Source organism: Arachis duranensis, chromosome 2 (genome assembly GCF_000817695.3).
Source record: "Arachis duranensis cultivar V14167 chromosome 2, aradu.V14167.gnm2.J7QH, whole genome shotgun sequence".
NCBI classification, from domain to species: domain Eukaryota; kingdom Viridiplantae; phylum Streptophyta; class Magnoliopsida; order Fabales; family Fabaceae; genus Arachis; species Arachis duranensis.
This window is the reverse complement of record NC_029773.3, coordinates 86,635,533-86,651,004: the sequence shown is the minus strand read 5'-3', so window position 1 is coordinate 86,651,004 and position 15,472 is coordinate 86,635,533. Positions and strand designations below refer to the sequence as shown.

The 15,472-nt window shown below is 37.7% G+C and overlaps 3 protein-coding genes across 3 annotated transcripts; 1 reads left to right on the top strand and 2 right to left on the bottom strand.

The window, feature by feature from the left end:
• Positions 1 to 1,821: 1,821 nt before the first annotated feature.
• On the top strand, positions 1,822 to 2,494 carry LOC127744776 (uncharacterized). The gene is made up of 2 exons (XM_052257068.1): positions 1,822 to 1,946; positions 2,023 to 2,494. The coding sequence occupies exons 1-2, from the start codon at positions 1,865 to 1,867 to the stop codon at positions 2,463 to 2,465; spliced, it is 525 nt and encodes a 174-aa protein (XP_052113028.1). The 5' UTR covers positions 1,822 to 1,864; the 3' UTR covers positions 2,466 to 2,494.
• Positions 2,495 to 7,018: 4,524 nt separating this feature from the next.
• Positions 7,019 to 8,524, bottom strand: LOC107475662 (uncharacterized). The gene has a single exon (XM_016095320.1). It carries the CDS (start codon positions 8,522 to 8,524, stop codon positions 7,019 to 7,021), a length of 1,506 nt encoding a protein of 501 aa, XP_015950806.1.
• A 3,707-nt stretch (positions 8,525 to 12,231) lies between these two features.
• LOC107475535 (vestitone reductase) lies at positions 12,232 to 14,764 on the bottom strand. Its single transcript, XM_016095192.3, has 4 exons — positions 14,539 to 14,764; positions 13,334 to 13,888; positions 12,643 to 12,844; positions 12,232 to 12,544 (listed from the first exon to the last, which is right to left on the bottom strand). The coding sequence occupies exons 1-4, from the start codon at positions 14,657 to 14,659 to the stop codon at positions 12,397 to 12,399; spliced, it is 1,026 nt and encodes a 341-aa protein (XP_015950678.1). The 5' UTR covers positions 14,660 to 14,764; the 3' UTR covers positions 12,232 to 12,396.
• Positions 14,765 to 15,472: the final 708 nt, after the last annotated feature.

Below are 15,472 nucleotides of genomic sequence, written 5' to 3'. Positions count from 1 at the left end.
TAGTTATTACTAACTTTTTTGGTTGATATGTAGATACCTCAATGATTGGAATAACAAGCCCAAATTCTTATACTAAAACAAAGATTAAATTCTATACACACTTAATTAAATTAAAATATTATTGACGTGACATAGATGCATACACTTTTTTTAAGAAGTGCACTAGTTATTTAAAAAAATGAATAATGATCGTTTCTGAGAAAAATTGTCAATTATACTAAAATTAATTTAATTAAATTAATATTTAGGGAAAACTATTTTAGAATGTAAAAGAAATTAATTAAATTAAGGACAATAGTGTAAAAGGATTCGTAATCGAGTGTTTAGATAAGTAAAATAAATATTAGGATCATTATCATGGAATTGGATGCTTATGATCATTGTTCTTACCAGGCTGGTCCGAGGTATAGGTCGTTCCTTCTGGTAAGGTCGGCAAGCTCCCGAGATACGTCCCGGACTTCGTCGGTAAGAGAGAGGTGGAGGTGGGTACCTGCAAAGGCACTCCGACGCTCAAGTTAATAAGTGAAAAATATATGAGGAGTTTTTCTTAGAAAGATTGCATACCTCTTTCTTTTCTTTCCTCTGCTTTTATATTTGTTCGGATTGGGATGACCGTTTTGTCTAAGTTGTAACGTCTGAGGAGAGCATTAATCGCATGTCCGACGTTATGGAGATAAATGCTGATTATTGCGAATGTTCGGCCATTATTGTGGGTGCGTTACCGAGCTATAATTCGTAACCGATCTTACTGGTCATATCACAGCCCCCAAGCTTAGCCTGGCTTTGAGGAGACGGGTTGAGCTTTTTTGCCGGGTTATAGCTCGGTGTATGGAGCCCCCAGGTCAACGTGGCTCACTCAGTTAGTACTTTTTGCTTCTTTTTATTTTTTTAATTAGAGATTTCGAAATGTATTAGTGTAGGGCCTGTTTTTATTGGGCCTTGTGTATAGTTATTATGATTTGGTTCAACTTCCCAAGTTGGTTCATAACCGTTCTAAGTGGGTGTTGATGTGTGGTTTGGATTAATTGATGGAACTGAAAAGTTCATTTAATTAGTGGCTTGAAAGGAGAGTGGCTTTTCTGTTTTCCCGTTTAAGTTTGAAGCTTCAGTTTTTCATAGAAGCATGAGTACTAGAGGTTAGTAAACCTTCTCCTACTTCTTCGTTTGTTAAATTTTCTTGGGAATGGGTGATAAAAAGAAAAAGTTTTTACCTCAAATCGAAGGTTTTGAGGATTATAGTTGGGTTGACAGGGACGTGCACATTCGAGGCTCACTGTTTTCTGACGTTGAGAGTGTCAACAGGGTAAATCTGGGTAGGATAGCTAGGGCTGGGTTTCGGCTGGAACTGTTGCCATGCAACCGGTCGGATCGTGTTTTTCATAGAAGGAACGATTTTCAGAGTTTTTATATGTATAGCTGTGTCATGGAGGAGTTGCGAGTGAAGCTTCCCTTTACTAGTTTCGAATGTAGTGTTTTGAAACAACTGAACTGTGCACCCTCCCAAGTACATCCTAATGGCTGGGCTTTTATTAGATGTTTCCAAGGTTTGATGGATTTCCTTGAAGTTAAGCCGGATTTAGAACTGTTTTTCTGTTTGTTTCAGGCTAAGGGGGTATGGAAAGGTGTATGGATTAATCTGAATAGTACGCCAGGTTTTTCGGTTTTTAAACTTTATAAATCTTCTTTTAAGGATTTCAAGGAAATGTATCTGAAAGTGAAATCCGTTGATGAAGAATTTCCTTTTTACATTGATGAAAATTTGGGGGAGAAATTTCCTATGTATTGGTGTTGCCATCCGCAACACATACTGGGCCCCGAGTTTATAAACGGTCAAAATGAGTGTATAATTTCATTTCTGCTAGAGATGGTTGAGAAAAGTGGTTTGATTTCTGTGTCTGATTTACTTCCTTGGGAGGAAGATAAGGGCTCTGTTATAGAATACTTTGGTAAGGTTTCGAAAAACTGTTTCTTAACGTTATGTGTTTTTGATTGCTTAGCTAAATAACTGTTTGGTGTTTTCAGCTGGTGCTTTTCCAGGGGTGACCGCATCTAGCTTAAGGTCTCGATTTAAAGCAAAAAACTTTGAGGGTTCGTCGTCTAATCAGGATAAGGTTGATGGGGGTGCCGAGGTTAATCAGCCCCCACCGAGGAGGAAGGCAATTGTTTTTAAGAAAAGGAAGACAGAGTCAACTTTGTCGGGAGATATGCAGGGTAAGGATGAAAATGTTCGGCTGGATGATTTATCAAGTTTCTTGACGAAGCAGCAGAGGCTACACGTATTTGAAGAGGAGGGCGAGAGCTCGTCTGTGTGGAGCCAAAAGTTTCCATTTAATATTGTTGCTGATGAAGTCGTTCAGACTGTGACGGACGTTAGGCGAGTAGAGGAGGTTGGGGATATAGGTGTCGATCAGTTTTTACAGGTATCGGTTGTTCTTGTTTGTTTTTGTTTTTTTTTTTTTGGGTGAATTTTGATCCGTGGGTATTAGGTGTTGGGATTTCGGCTAGCTTCCATTGGTCGTAGCCAAGAGAAAAAACATAGGAAGTCGGTTGGTGAGGTTTCGCAAGTTTCTAAATTGAAGGAACAACTTTTGTTGAAAGAAACGAGCATAGTTGATTTGAAGAAAAAGCTGTCTGAGGTCGAGAATGAACTGAAGGTCCAAAAAGAGTGTTATGAGGAGATTTCTGGTCTGCTGAAGAAAAAGGAAAATGATTTGTCGAGTTTGAGTACTCAGGTGATTGAGGTATCGGCGAAGATGAAAGATCTTGAGAATCGTAGGGAAGGAGATGTGCTGGATGCTTTTGCTGAGGGTTTTCAACGGGCTGTTAATCAGGCGAGGTTTTTGTGTCCGGAAGAAGACTTTTCGGCCATGGATCCCGGTAAAGTAATTCGGGATGGTAATCTTGTTGATGATGAAGAGGAAGAAGGAGGTGACAATAACTGATATTTTCTTTTTAGAAAAGAAAAATTTTTTTGTTTTGAATTGAGGATCTGGTTTATTATGACTGAGCAGTAATATTTTGTATCTAAGTATTTATCTGTCAGAAAACTATTTTGATTGGGGTTTGTTTGCTTTCCCCACCGTGTATTTTGCTGCCTTCGGATGGCTTTAATGACAGTTTGGATTATTGCATTTGCGCATTCGTATAGTAATAATGCGACTTTTGGATGTGATCTGTTTCTCCTTTAAAGGAGTGTAATTTGGTCTGGAGTAAGGCCCATTCGGGGAATGAGTGATCAGTTTTATTAAAGTGAAATGTAAATTACAATGTATTAACAGCAGTACCTGTGAAATGTATAATTTTTTTCAAGGTAAGCCAGCCTCGTTAAAACCTCCACGAGCAAAAACCCTTTGGGAAAAATTCTCGTGGTAGGAAAAAGAGTACTGGCCTGCTGATTTACTAACTGTAGTATCGCTTCAGGGAGTCGACGTTCCATGTGCTAGGAAGTTGAGTGCCATTAATGTCTTCCAACTTGTACGCCCCCCTGCCGAGGACTTCAGATATTTTGTAGGGACCATCCCATGTTGCAGCAAGTTTCCCATGAGAAGGAGGTCGGCGGGCTTGTTCGGTTTTTCTGAGTACCAAGTCGCCAGTGTTAAAGGTCCTCGGTTTCACCTTCTGTCCATATCGTCGGCTGAGTTGTTGTTGCAGTGCTCGGTGTCGAATGGCTGCTGTTTCTCGTATTTCCTCAATTAGGTCGAGTTCTGCTTGCCGAGCTTGGTCATGCTCTTTAGCTATCGTCCGCATTGAGCCATGTGAGACTTCTATAGGGATCATGGCTTCAGATCCGTATACCAAACGGAATGGGCTTTCTTTTGTTGTTGAATGAGCGGTAGTATTATATGCCCATAACACTTCTGGTATGAGCTCGGCCCATAATCCTTTTGCGTCGTCCAGCTTTTTCCTTAAAGCTTGGAGAATAACCTTATTGGCGGCTTCTGCTAATCCGTTTGACTGTGGATGTTCGACTGAAGAAAAATGCTGTTTTATTTTAAGATTCTGCAAAAAAGCTTTAAAACTTTGGTCGATAAATTGACGGCCATTGTCAGTTATAATATTACTCGGTATGCCAAATCTGCATATTATGTTTTTCCAAACGAAGCTTATCATTTGTGCGGATGTGATTTTTGCCAAAGGTTGTGCTTCGATCCATTTGGAAAAGTAATCAATTGCTACTACCAAGTATTTTACCTGTCTTGGAGCAGTGGGGAAAGGTCCTAGAATATCGATTCCCCATTTTTCGAATGGCCAGCTTACCGTCGAATGGTGAAGATGCTCTGCCGGTAGATGAATGATCGGCGAATGCCGCTGACAATTGTCACATGTTCTGACCTTGTGTTTGCTATCTTCCCATATCGTCGGCCAGTAGAAACCGGCTCGGAGGATTTTCTGTGATAGGCTTCGAGCTCCAGAGTGTATTCCACAGATTCCCTCGTGTGCTTCTGATAGTACAAGTTCGGCATCTGCCCTGTTCAAACATTTGAGTAGAGGTCGAGAGTATCCTCGCCTGTACAGGTTATCATTTAACAGTGTATAATAGGAAGCCTGTCTTCTAAATTTTCCCTTATTGTCAATGTAGCTCGGAATTGTTCCCGAACGGAGATATTGAATGTAAGGTTGTTGCCAATTTTCTTTATCAACAATGTTTAGAACGTTATGTGTATCAATGCTCGGCTTATCTAGTGTTGACTGTAGGAGGGTAGTGGTGTATGTCTGTGTAGTTGCTAATTTTGACAGAATATCTGCTCTATGGTTTTGTTCCCTAGGAATATGAATGATGTCTATTGTTGAAAAATTTTGTAACAGTTGATGAACAATATCCAGGTATTTTAATAAGATCGGGTCTTTTGTTTGAAAAGTGTGGTTTACCTGCTGGACAATTAATAATGAATCACAGTAAACTCTTAAACTATCAATATGTAGATCGGTTGCTAACTTGAGCCCTGCGATGAGGGCTTCATATTCGGATTGATTATTGCTGGCCTTGAATGAGAATCTGAGGGAGTGTTCGAGCACTATCCCGTCCGAATTTTCGAGTAGTATTCCAGCGCCCGCGCCTTGAGGGTTGGAAGCCCCGTCTACAAATAAGGTCCAGGTTGGACTTGATGTGTCTGAGCATGGTTCTGTAAGCTCGGCGATAAAGTCTATGAGGTATTGGGACTTGACCGACCCTCGTGGCTGATATTGAATGTCAAATTCTGATAACTCGATAGCCCACTTAATTAGTCTTCCTGCTAATTCGGGTTTTGAAAGAACCTGCCGCAAAGGTTGTCCTGTTCTGACGATGATTGTGTGACTTTGGAAATATGGTCGGAGGCGTCTTGATGAGAACACTAAAGCTAAGGCGAGCTTTTCCAACCTTGGGTAGCGAAGCTCGGCGTTTTGTAAGGACTTGCTCACAAAATAGACTGGCTGTTGGTTCCGATCTGTTTCTGTTACAAGTGCAGAACTGATAGCATTGTCAGTGATAGATAAGTATAAGTATAATGGCTCGCCGGGTATTGGCTTTTGTAAGACAGGGGGTTTTGAAAGAAACTCTTTTAATTTCTGGAAGGCCAGCTCACAGTCCTGGTTCCATTGAAAATGCTTTGCATTCTTTTTTAAACATTGAAAGAAATTTGACGATTTAGGTGCTAAGCATGGCAAAAATCTAGATAAAGCGGCTAGTCGTCCTGTTAGCCGTTGGACCTCTTTTACTGTGGATGGGCTTTGCATGGTGAGTATTGCTTGACATTTTTCTGGATTTGCTTCAATTCCTCGGCTTGTGAGGATGAATCCGAGGAATTTTCCTCCCTGCACTCCAAAGGCGCATTTTTCTGGATTTAGCCTCATGTTGTATCGCCGGATCTGTTCGAAGATTTCAGCTAGGTCTTGGATATGAGAGTCGCCGAGCTTTGTTTTGGCGACCATATCATCAACATAAACTTCTATATTTCGGCCGATTTGCTGCTGGAAAATCTTGTTCATTAGCCGCTGATATGTGGCTCCTGCATTCTTTAGACCAAAAGGCATGACATTATAGCAATAATTTCCGTTTTCAGTTATGAAAGCCGTTTTTTCCTGGTCCATTTTGTGCATAAGAATCTGGTTGTAGCCAGAGTATGCGTCCATAAAGCTTAAAGTACCATAGCCACAAGAGTTGTCAACCAGTGTATCAATACAAGGGAGAGGGTAAGCATCTTTTGGGCATGCTTTATTTAAATCAGTGAAATCGACGCACATGCGCCACTTACCATTGTTTTTTCTTACCATAACCACATTAGCGAGCCATGTTGTAAATCGGATTTCTCTGATGAAGTTTGCATGAATGAGCTTTTGTACCTCGGCAATTGATGCTTGTCGCTTTTCGGTGCCGAGGTTTCTTTTTTTCTGGGAGATCGGCCTAGCTGCTGGATTCAGTGCCAATTTATGGGTTATAATAGAAGGGTCTATTCCTGGCATGTCAGCGGAGGTCCATGCGAATAAATCGGCATTCTCCTGCAGGAAGCTTGTCAGATTTTTCGTATCTTCTGGAGTCATGGAAGTACCTACAAAAGTAAATTTTAGTGGATCGTCTTTTAAAATGATCTTTGTCAACTCCTCGTTCGGCGTAGGCCGGTCCTGAAAGTCGGCCCGTGGGTCAAGTTCGGATATTGTTATCTGTTCCGACTTTATAGAGTTGACATGTGACTGTCCGACTTTTTTGGGTGGCTTTAGGCTTGTGTTGTAGCATTGCCTCGCCTTCTGGAGATCTCCGTGGACTGTAGCTATAACATTGTCCTGCACAGGGAACTTAACACAGAGGTGAACAGTGGAAACAATTGCAGCGAATTTGTTTAAAAATGGTCTGCCTAATATAACGTTGTATGGGCTAAAACAGTCGACCACAAGATACTGAATATCCTGTGTATTGTGTAATGGTTGCTCACCGAGTGTGGTTTGTAACCACACTGATCCGAGTACAGGAACTCGTTCCCCTGAAAATCCAACCAGGTCTCCCATGTATGGCTGCAGAATGTTGTTACTCAGCTTCATCTTTTCAAAGGTGGTGAAAAATAGAACATCTGCACTGCTTCCTGGGTCGAGTAAAACTTTCCTCACTATCAGGTCTCCCAGCTGAATTGAAATGACAACAGGGTCGTCTAGGTTGGCATCGGCACCGTTGAAGTCGGTTGGTCTGAAGGTTACTTCTGAAATGTTCGTCGGCGGCCGAGGATGGCTTGGGGCATCCGTAATTGCTAGCATAGCCCTGTAAGTACGCTTTTCTGGCTGAGGTTGTGTGTCCTCCTCCAGCATAGCCTCCTGAGATACAGTTTATTACCCCTCTAGGTTGTGCCGGTGCTTTGTCCTTTCCTTTTGAGGAGGTGCCAGCTGCTGATGCGTCTGGTGTGGGGCTAGTATTTTTCTGCATCTGCCCTGCAATAAATTTATCGAGATGTCCTTGTCTTGCTAGCCGTTCGAGGAGATCTTTGGCGATGACACATTCGTCGGTGGTGTGTCCGTGTTTCTGGTGAAAGGTGCAATACTTTGATCTGTCGACGCCCTTTGACTCGGGGTAATTTCCAGCTTTGCGAGGAGGCTTGATTAGTTTGGAGTTTAATATCTCCTTTATGATATCATCCCTTTTTGTATTGAATTTGGTGTATGAGTCATATCGTGGAACTGGCTTAAATGCTTTTCTGCTGTCCCGAGGTTTATCGTCGTCCTTATTCGTTGCCGATCTTTCCGTTTTCCTTGCTTGTCTGAGTTCCTCAACGTCGATCTGACCCTTGGCCTTTTCACGAAATTCGGCTAAGGTTTTTGGCTTGGTTACTGCAATAGTTTCCTGGAATTTGCCAGGGCGAAGGCCGCTTTTTATGGCGTGCAAATGAACTTCTGGATGGAGGTCGGGAATTCTCATGGCGACCTTTGTAAAGCGGGTGATATAGTCCTTCAGACTTTCTTGTGCTCCCTGTTTTATGGTCGTCAAGTAATCAGAATCGTGGAGATATATTGCGGATGCTGCAAAATGATCCTCAAATTGGGCGGCCAGCTCCTGAAAACGAGATATCGAATCTGCAGGCAAAGAACAGAACCAGTCAAGTGCAGGACCGTCTAAAAAAGATGGAAAACATCGACAAAGAATTGGGTCAGATGCACCGTTAACGATCATGATAGATCGGAACTTCTTGACGTGCTGTTTTGGGTCACCTAACCCGTCGTATGGGGTTAAAGTCGTCGGCAGAGTGAATTGTCGGGGGAGTTGGAAGTTCATTATATCTGCTGTGAATGGCCCTGCCGAGTTGTCGGGTTGTTCTTCTTCGTTATCGGGTTGGGTTTCATTATGGCGCGGATTTCCTTCATTGTTGCTCTGCGGTGTCTCTGAGACATGAGTTCGTTCGTTGTTTTCATGATCGTGATTTTGATGCTCTAGGCGAGCTTGTTCTAATTGTGCGATTTGGTTTTGCATTCTCTGGTTTTCTTCTGCCATTCGCTGATTTGCTTGTTGGAGTTCAGTCACCATCCTCAGAAGTTCGGATGGGGTTGGCGGGGGAACGTCAGCCATGGAAGTGTATGTAATTTTTGGGGCCTGCTACGAATGATATTTTTAGAATTTTTTCTGCCCCACGGTGGGCGCCAATGTTCTTACCAGGCTGGTCCGAGGTATAGGTCGCTCCTTCTGGTAAGGTCGGCAAGCTCCCGAGATACGTCCCGGACTTCGTCGGTAAGAGAGAGGTGGAGGTGGGTACCTGCAAAGGCACTCCGACGCTCAAGTTAATAAGTGAAAAATATATGAGGAGTTTTTCTTAGAAAGATTGCATACCTCTTTCTTTTCTTTCCTCTGCTTTTATATTTGTTCGGATTGGGATGACCGTTTTGTCTAAGTTGTAACGTCTGAGGAGAGCATTAATCGCATGTCCGACGTTATAGAGATAAATGCTGATTATTGCGAATGTTCGGCCATTATTGTGGGTGCGTTACCGAACTATAATTCGTAACCGATCTTACTGGTCATATCAATCATATTACTCAGTTTTTTTAATTCAAATTGATTAAAATTTTTAATTTATTTTCTAGTCTGTTGTGGACGTTGTGGTCAAGAATCTCTCTTAAATTCTTATAGCCTTATTAATCTCCTAGCTATAACTTATGCGAATAAAACAATGTTTTTGTGAAACTTACATAACAACTACATAAATTGCATATTTTTTGTTTAAGTGTATTATAAATCAACATATAATTTAAATGGTAATACTAACGAGTTATTATAAAACATATATGGTTTAAGTGATCTTTTTGATGTCGAAAAGCATTGTGTTGCATTTGATCAAGAAAATGCTAATCATATGTTTAAAGAGGCAACCCTCAAAGTGGTCCATGGAGTTATTATCGAGTGGTCCATGAAGTTATTATTGAGTTTCATAGTGATTTTTGAAGTTAAAAATTACTTATATTCATTCCTGAAATTACACTTCGGGATTCAGACTTATCCTTCCAGCCAATTTTGTCTCGTTGGTGACACACTGTCAACACAACGGCTAGCTGACGTGGCGACATAAACTGTTTTGACTCAGTTTGATCCCCCAAATTAAAGTTAAAAACTCTAATCCCGAATTGACTCTCTTCTCTTGAAAGTTGAAAGGCATAATTTAATTTATCATTTGTCAAAACCAAGAGCTTCTGCAGCATCACAGACTAGCTTTCTTCATCTTCTTTTGATTTCGAAAGCAAAGCAAGGCAATATGCAAGTTTCTGGATGTATAATTCCAAGCAGAAGATAGTATACATCAGAATAAGAACATTTTAAATTTGTTGTCTTTATCAGAGAAAATTTCCTCCAACAAATGCCAACTAATGAACAAAATAGACATTAAACTAGAAAATGAAAATAAATGGGGAAAACACTCATTAAGGAGGGCTCGCCTGCTCGGAGAAATATTAATGCAAAAAGGCTGCTTTTTTCTAAATTGCAGTCAAGGCAGCGCCATGACGAAATGGCGTGCCGGATTTTGAACCCGCCAAGAACCCGTCACGGCAGCTTCGCCACAACATTGCTTCCGCCGCAGTTGGCCCTCCTCCGCTCCAAGTGGTTTTGCTTTTCCAATTTTCCCTCTCTTTTCGAGACTGTTCTGTTACAAAACATTAGTTTTCTTTTTTTTTTTTCTTTTTCTTTTTCTTTTTCTGTTTGTTCCTCTCTTCCATTCCCTCTCTATGACTCAATTCATGAACCTCTCTTCTTCTATGTCCTTTGTTTTCTGGTGTTTCTTTTGAGGTTTTAGTATTTAAATATTCCATAGTTGTCATTTAAGCTCTATATCTTATGTCTTTAAACGTGTACCACATATTTTTCTTGGATTCTTTTACCGGATACCTTTTCTGTTCCTCCTTAAAAACTACAGGACTCTGTTAAACCATCGTCCCAATTCCTATTTATGGCTCACCTGTCATAAAAAAGTAACTTCACATCAGCTTTTGTGTCATAAACAATAAACAGTAAATAGGAACTCAAAGAATCTCTCTCTTCTCCGTTAGAGGAGCTAACTTTAGTCTCTGTTGTGTCCCACTTAATTAATTAATTAAAATACTTGTAATTAATGTAATTAATTTTTTTAATAATATAATTTAAATATTTAAATTTAAAAATTTTTTTTCATGGATAGCGACCCTTTATTTTCATATTCTAAGTTTGGATATTAAATTTGACATCGAATTTAATTTAATTAATTAATATTTTATATATTTATTTATTTTTTATTTAATTGTTACTTGGCAACTATATATTGGTTAACGAGAGTCCCCATTCAGAATGACTCCCTCTTCTCTCTCTTCTTGATAAAAGTAAAAGAACTCACTTTAATTTTCTCCAACGGTTCAATTCATTTTTTCTCTGACTAAACAGTAACTGGGCTTTTCCTGGGGATGCTCTTAGGTCACAAAAATGGCTGCAACAAGCATAAGTAGGGAAATACATCCTCTTAAAAATCTTCCGTGTACCCTCCGTGCACTCTTATATTTACAATATAATCATATCATAGAACAGGCTCTTTGAAATTGATGAAACCATTACCTTTGCAATATCAGGACTGCATTCGTTGGACTCTTTGGACAAAAGTTTTATAGCAATAGCTCTCTCAAAAAAAAAAAAAAAAGTTTTATAGCAATAGCACATTCAATCTGCATAATTTCACATCACAAATCAAATCATTAACACGTCAGCAAGAAAACTCTAATGCTTTTCATGTACAGTTTTTCCACTGATAAAAGCTACAAACTAACCAGAAACGCATAAAAATATGACATCACCAATTGTTTTAATCTTTTAAGGCATAGAGATGTAACGATCTTGCATTAGAATAGAAAAATCTAGTTCAACATAAATGCATATGTAGGTGTAAAACACAACCACAATCAACGTCTAAAGGAAACTGTTTAACAATAAATTTAATATGAAAATCAAAATGGATTAGAACTATTTCATAAACATAATTCTATTTGATGAAATCATGTCCTTTTGTCAAAATCATCAAAATTTGAATGCTTACTGGTCAAGTTTTTTCAAGCTACATATACATTAGAATAAAGCATGTAACCAATGTTAGAAGGGAAATAGTAACTTACACTTTCACAATGATTCTGATTAATAGAAGATTGAAATGTCGTAATTATGGTACACAACAAATTAATTGCGCTCTCCTGCATTCACCACAATACATACAATGAGCAAACTCACCGGATAATTTATGCCCAAATAAATGATACACGAGAAATTTTACAGAAGTTCATATCCTGTTAAGGTAATTTGTAATTTTTCATATTCTAAAACGCGAATCTCTGTTTCTATTCATTCTGCTCATGATGCTTCCAAATGATCGTGGGTTGTTGAAGCTCCCAACTGCGTTACTCGCACTAGCCATAATGTGTGGTTTTTGAAGATGGAGAAGATGCTGTAGGAGAAGCAATAGAGAAGAGAGTCAATTGGGGATTAGGGTTTTTAATCTCAATTTGAAGACCAAATTGAGTCAAAACAGTTTATGTCGCCACGTCAGCTAGCCATTATGCTGACAGCGTGTCACCAACGAGTCTAAGTCAGCTTTCCGGTTGCGCCAACTGGACGAAATTGGCCGGAAGGAGGAGTCTGAGTCCCGGAGTGCAACTTCAAGGATGAATATGAATAATTTTTAATTTTAAGGATAACTATGAGACTCGAGGATAATTTTAGGAACCATTTAAGGCTTACCTCTATGTTTAAACGATATTTTTTAAAGGTGTATGTAGATAAAAAATGTTTATTGTCATAGAATAAGAAGACATTAGAGACAATTTATTTAATTTCTTCCTGGTATTGGAATTTAGTTTCACTTGTTTTTCTTCAATCAACTAATAATAATCTTACAAGCCACACCCTTAATTATTATTTTTTAATTAATTCCGTAGTACTCAAGAGTTAAGATAACCCTTTTCCTTGCAGCACTGAATGGCTTCCTCAAATGTTTCCTCTGTCCCATACTTGAACTCAAATCCAGCGTCAATTAATTTCTTTGAGTTCAAATGTGGTACATTCTCACCCTTAATTTTCTTTATCGACCTAGAGAGATTGCAAAATGAAACTCATTAGGCATTAACTCATATAAACAATATAAAAAAATATCAATATATTTTTTTTCAAGGACAATAAATGCTTACTCTGGTGAAGGTATTTTAAATTCAGGGTGCTTTGAACGAATAATTTCAGCTATCTCTTCTAGAGTTACACTGCATGGTGAGCAATTGTATCTCCCTTTTGGATTTTGATGTTGAAGCAGAAAAATGTGTGCCCTTGCCAAGTCATCTACATGTGCTATAGGGAAACGAAGAAGAGCACCAAGTTGATCCAGGTTATCACGGCCTACACAATTAGCATCAATTTCCCTTTATCTATTAAGAATCTTACTAGATAAGTACACATATTTTTTCATCATTTGAGAATAATCAACTTCAAAAAGATACAAAATGGATTGATAACTATTAAGAAGAAACCTAATTCATATTTACTAAGCTGAAAGTCTCAAACCTGCAAAATTAAAGTTATAATGTTTCAAAAGTTGAACCAAATCTGTCCGGTAAATTAAATCGGCTGAATTGTAAATTGACCATTTCTTGGTTTGGATATTTTTTATTTTTTTTGAATTTGCTTTATTTTTTACAAGAATACTTTTAGTTTAATAATCATGATGGTTTGATCATACGTTAGTTGATTGAACAAACCAAATCAAACAATAAAATGTTTATCGATTCTTACTTTTGTTTTTTTTTCTTTTATTTTATTACAGAAAATTTAGATGAATTCGACATCAGTCAACCTATTAAAACGCACTCTAGAAATTAGAAAACTTACCAAATAAAAGAGCCAGAGAGATGTGAACAGAATCAGGGAGTTTAGAACAAATGAAGGGTCCAAGAACCAAAGGAGGGATCAAAGACACAACTTCTAACCCATGTTGTTCTCCGAATTCAAGTGCTGCCTTCTCTGCCAGTGTCTTTGAAACACTGTTAAACCATAGAAATGGCTTTGTGTCACGAAGAAAATCAACATCACTCCAATAACTCTCATCCATTATTTCATGCTCCCTTGTGCGGTTATTATGGATCACAGCAGAGCCACTTGAGGTATAAACAACTCTTTTAACAGTCTTAGAATTCAAACATGATTTTAGGATTCCCAAGACACCATCAACATTTGTTTTGATTATTGATTCTTGGGTTTGGTTTGATTGGGAAGAATAATTATTATCAGTTGTTGGGCTGGGGGTTGCTGTGTGGAACACCCCAATGCATCCTTCAATTGCTGCATTGAAACTCTCTGGATTGTTGAGGTCAGCATTGAAAATTTGTAGCCTTTGAGGTGCACCAGGTAGATTTGTGAGGAAGGTAACATCTTTCTTGCTATTAGCTATAATTAATGACACAAAATAGAACAAAATTAAGTATATGTTGTGCTACAGAAATTGTTGCAAGAAAGTGAGAAATCTAACTAGTAATAATAGCCAAAGTGTGCTATGCGAAGTTAGAACAAAATAGAGAATACAAGCTAAGATCCCTAATCTAACCTAATCTATGCACTACTAATGGTCTACACAATACTCATTTAAAAAAAATGATAAAATAAAAAAATCTCCCAAATTATTTATTTGCTAAAAATAATAGTATTAATTTATCAAACAATTTATCCAATGAACTATAGCTCAAATGGCATAGTCTCTCCATACTCACTTAGATGTCGCGTTTTCGAATATCGAATAAATAGTTCGAGGATATTTTTTGTGTTTTACTCTGAAAGAATATCTCAAAACCACATTTCACCATTGAAACAGAAGGGTAACCCTAGTCACCTAACTAAATGGAAAATTTATATGATTTTCATTTGGGTATAGACACACTGTATATAAAAATGATTGAGACAACCAGGAGGAAAAATACTAGTGAATCCCATATTTTTTGTGGTGAAAATTGTAGATACCTAAATGAGATTTAAATAGCATTTTTTCATAAAAAATAGCATACTATTCTAAATTTAAAAAAAATGAAAATAAAAAATCCTACCTGGACTTGATCTAACGGTAGTATTAACAGAGTAACCTTCATGAAGGAGTCTCTTGATGATAACTGAAGCAATGAATCCCGTACCTCCTGTAACACACACCCTTCCCTTCCCACCTTCCATTGATACAAAGAACTCCTTTCTTCTATTCTCTACTACGATATGCTTCTAAATATGATAGTTTCAATTCGCTTGATGATGGACTCTGAAATGAGAAACCTGCTTCTTCTTGTATATATGCATAGTACATACAAAATTGAATTCTTAAAATTTACTTATTCAACTTTTCTATAAACTAATATTTGTTTCTTATTTTTATTAACCAAATGGTAGTAAACTAGTAATGTTTGTGGGTTAGGTGGAAAAGCTCTCGGCTAATTATGTATGTTATTATCAAGTTTGAATCTCTTAAACAAATAGAAATAGACTTAGACTTGGTCTTTTAGGTTTGAATGTGACTTCTTTGTATAAAATTCTTTTTCTTAATCTGATCTGATGTTAAAATTTATTTATTTTAATAATAAAAATTAAAATCTAAACTTTTAGATCATATAATTTAATAATACTACTGTATTATAAAATTATTTATTCTAAAATTTTGAAGTGATATGTAGATTGTAGATATATATAAATAGTTATAATTTATTTCTAACACATATATACTTGTTCGTAAAAAAAATTAATTTTAAAACTTCAATAATTTTATTTAATTTTTTATGTACGATCTTAAAAGTTGTTGTCCGTATCGAAGGTATTAAAAGTGGTAGAATTCATAATAATAACCCAAAAATAATATTAAATATTGTTCTTGTTATGATGCGTATGAATATACGATAAAAAATACTTATTTACAGACAAGTGTGATATAATCTAATTATAGTGACGAAATTAACCTAATATCAAACTAAATATACATAAAATTACTTCTAGACCTAC

Excerpts from the sequence above, each read along its gene's own strand:
- LOC107475535 (XM_016095192.3), bottom strand. The coding sequence starts at position 14,659 with ATGGAAGGTGGGAAGGGAAGGGTGTGTGTTACAGGAGGTACGGGATTC. Across the intron at positions 13,889-14,538 it reads TACCGTTAGATCAAGTCCAG|CTAATAGCAAGAAAGATGTT; the intron begins GTAGGATTTTTT and ends CATTAATTATAG. Across the intron at positions 12,845-13,333 it reads CTCTCTGGCTCTTTTATTTG|GCCGTGATAACCTGGATCAA; the intron begins GTAAGTTTTCTA and ends CTAATTGTGTAG.
- LOC107475662 (XM_016095320.1), bottom strand. The coding sequence starts at position 8,524 with ATGGCTGACGTTCCCCCGCCAACCCCATCCGAACTTCTGAGGATGGTG.
- LOC127744776 (XM_052257068.1), top strand. The coding sequence starts at position 1,865 with ATGGTTGAGAAAAGTGGTTTGATTTCTGTGTCTGATTTACTTCCTTGG. Across the intron at positions 1,947-2,022 it reads CTCTGTTATAGAATACTTTG|CTGGTGCTTTTCCAGGGGTG; the intron begins GTAAGGTTTCGA and ends TGGTGTTTTCAG.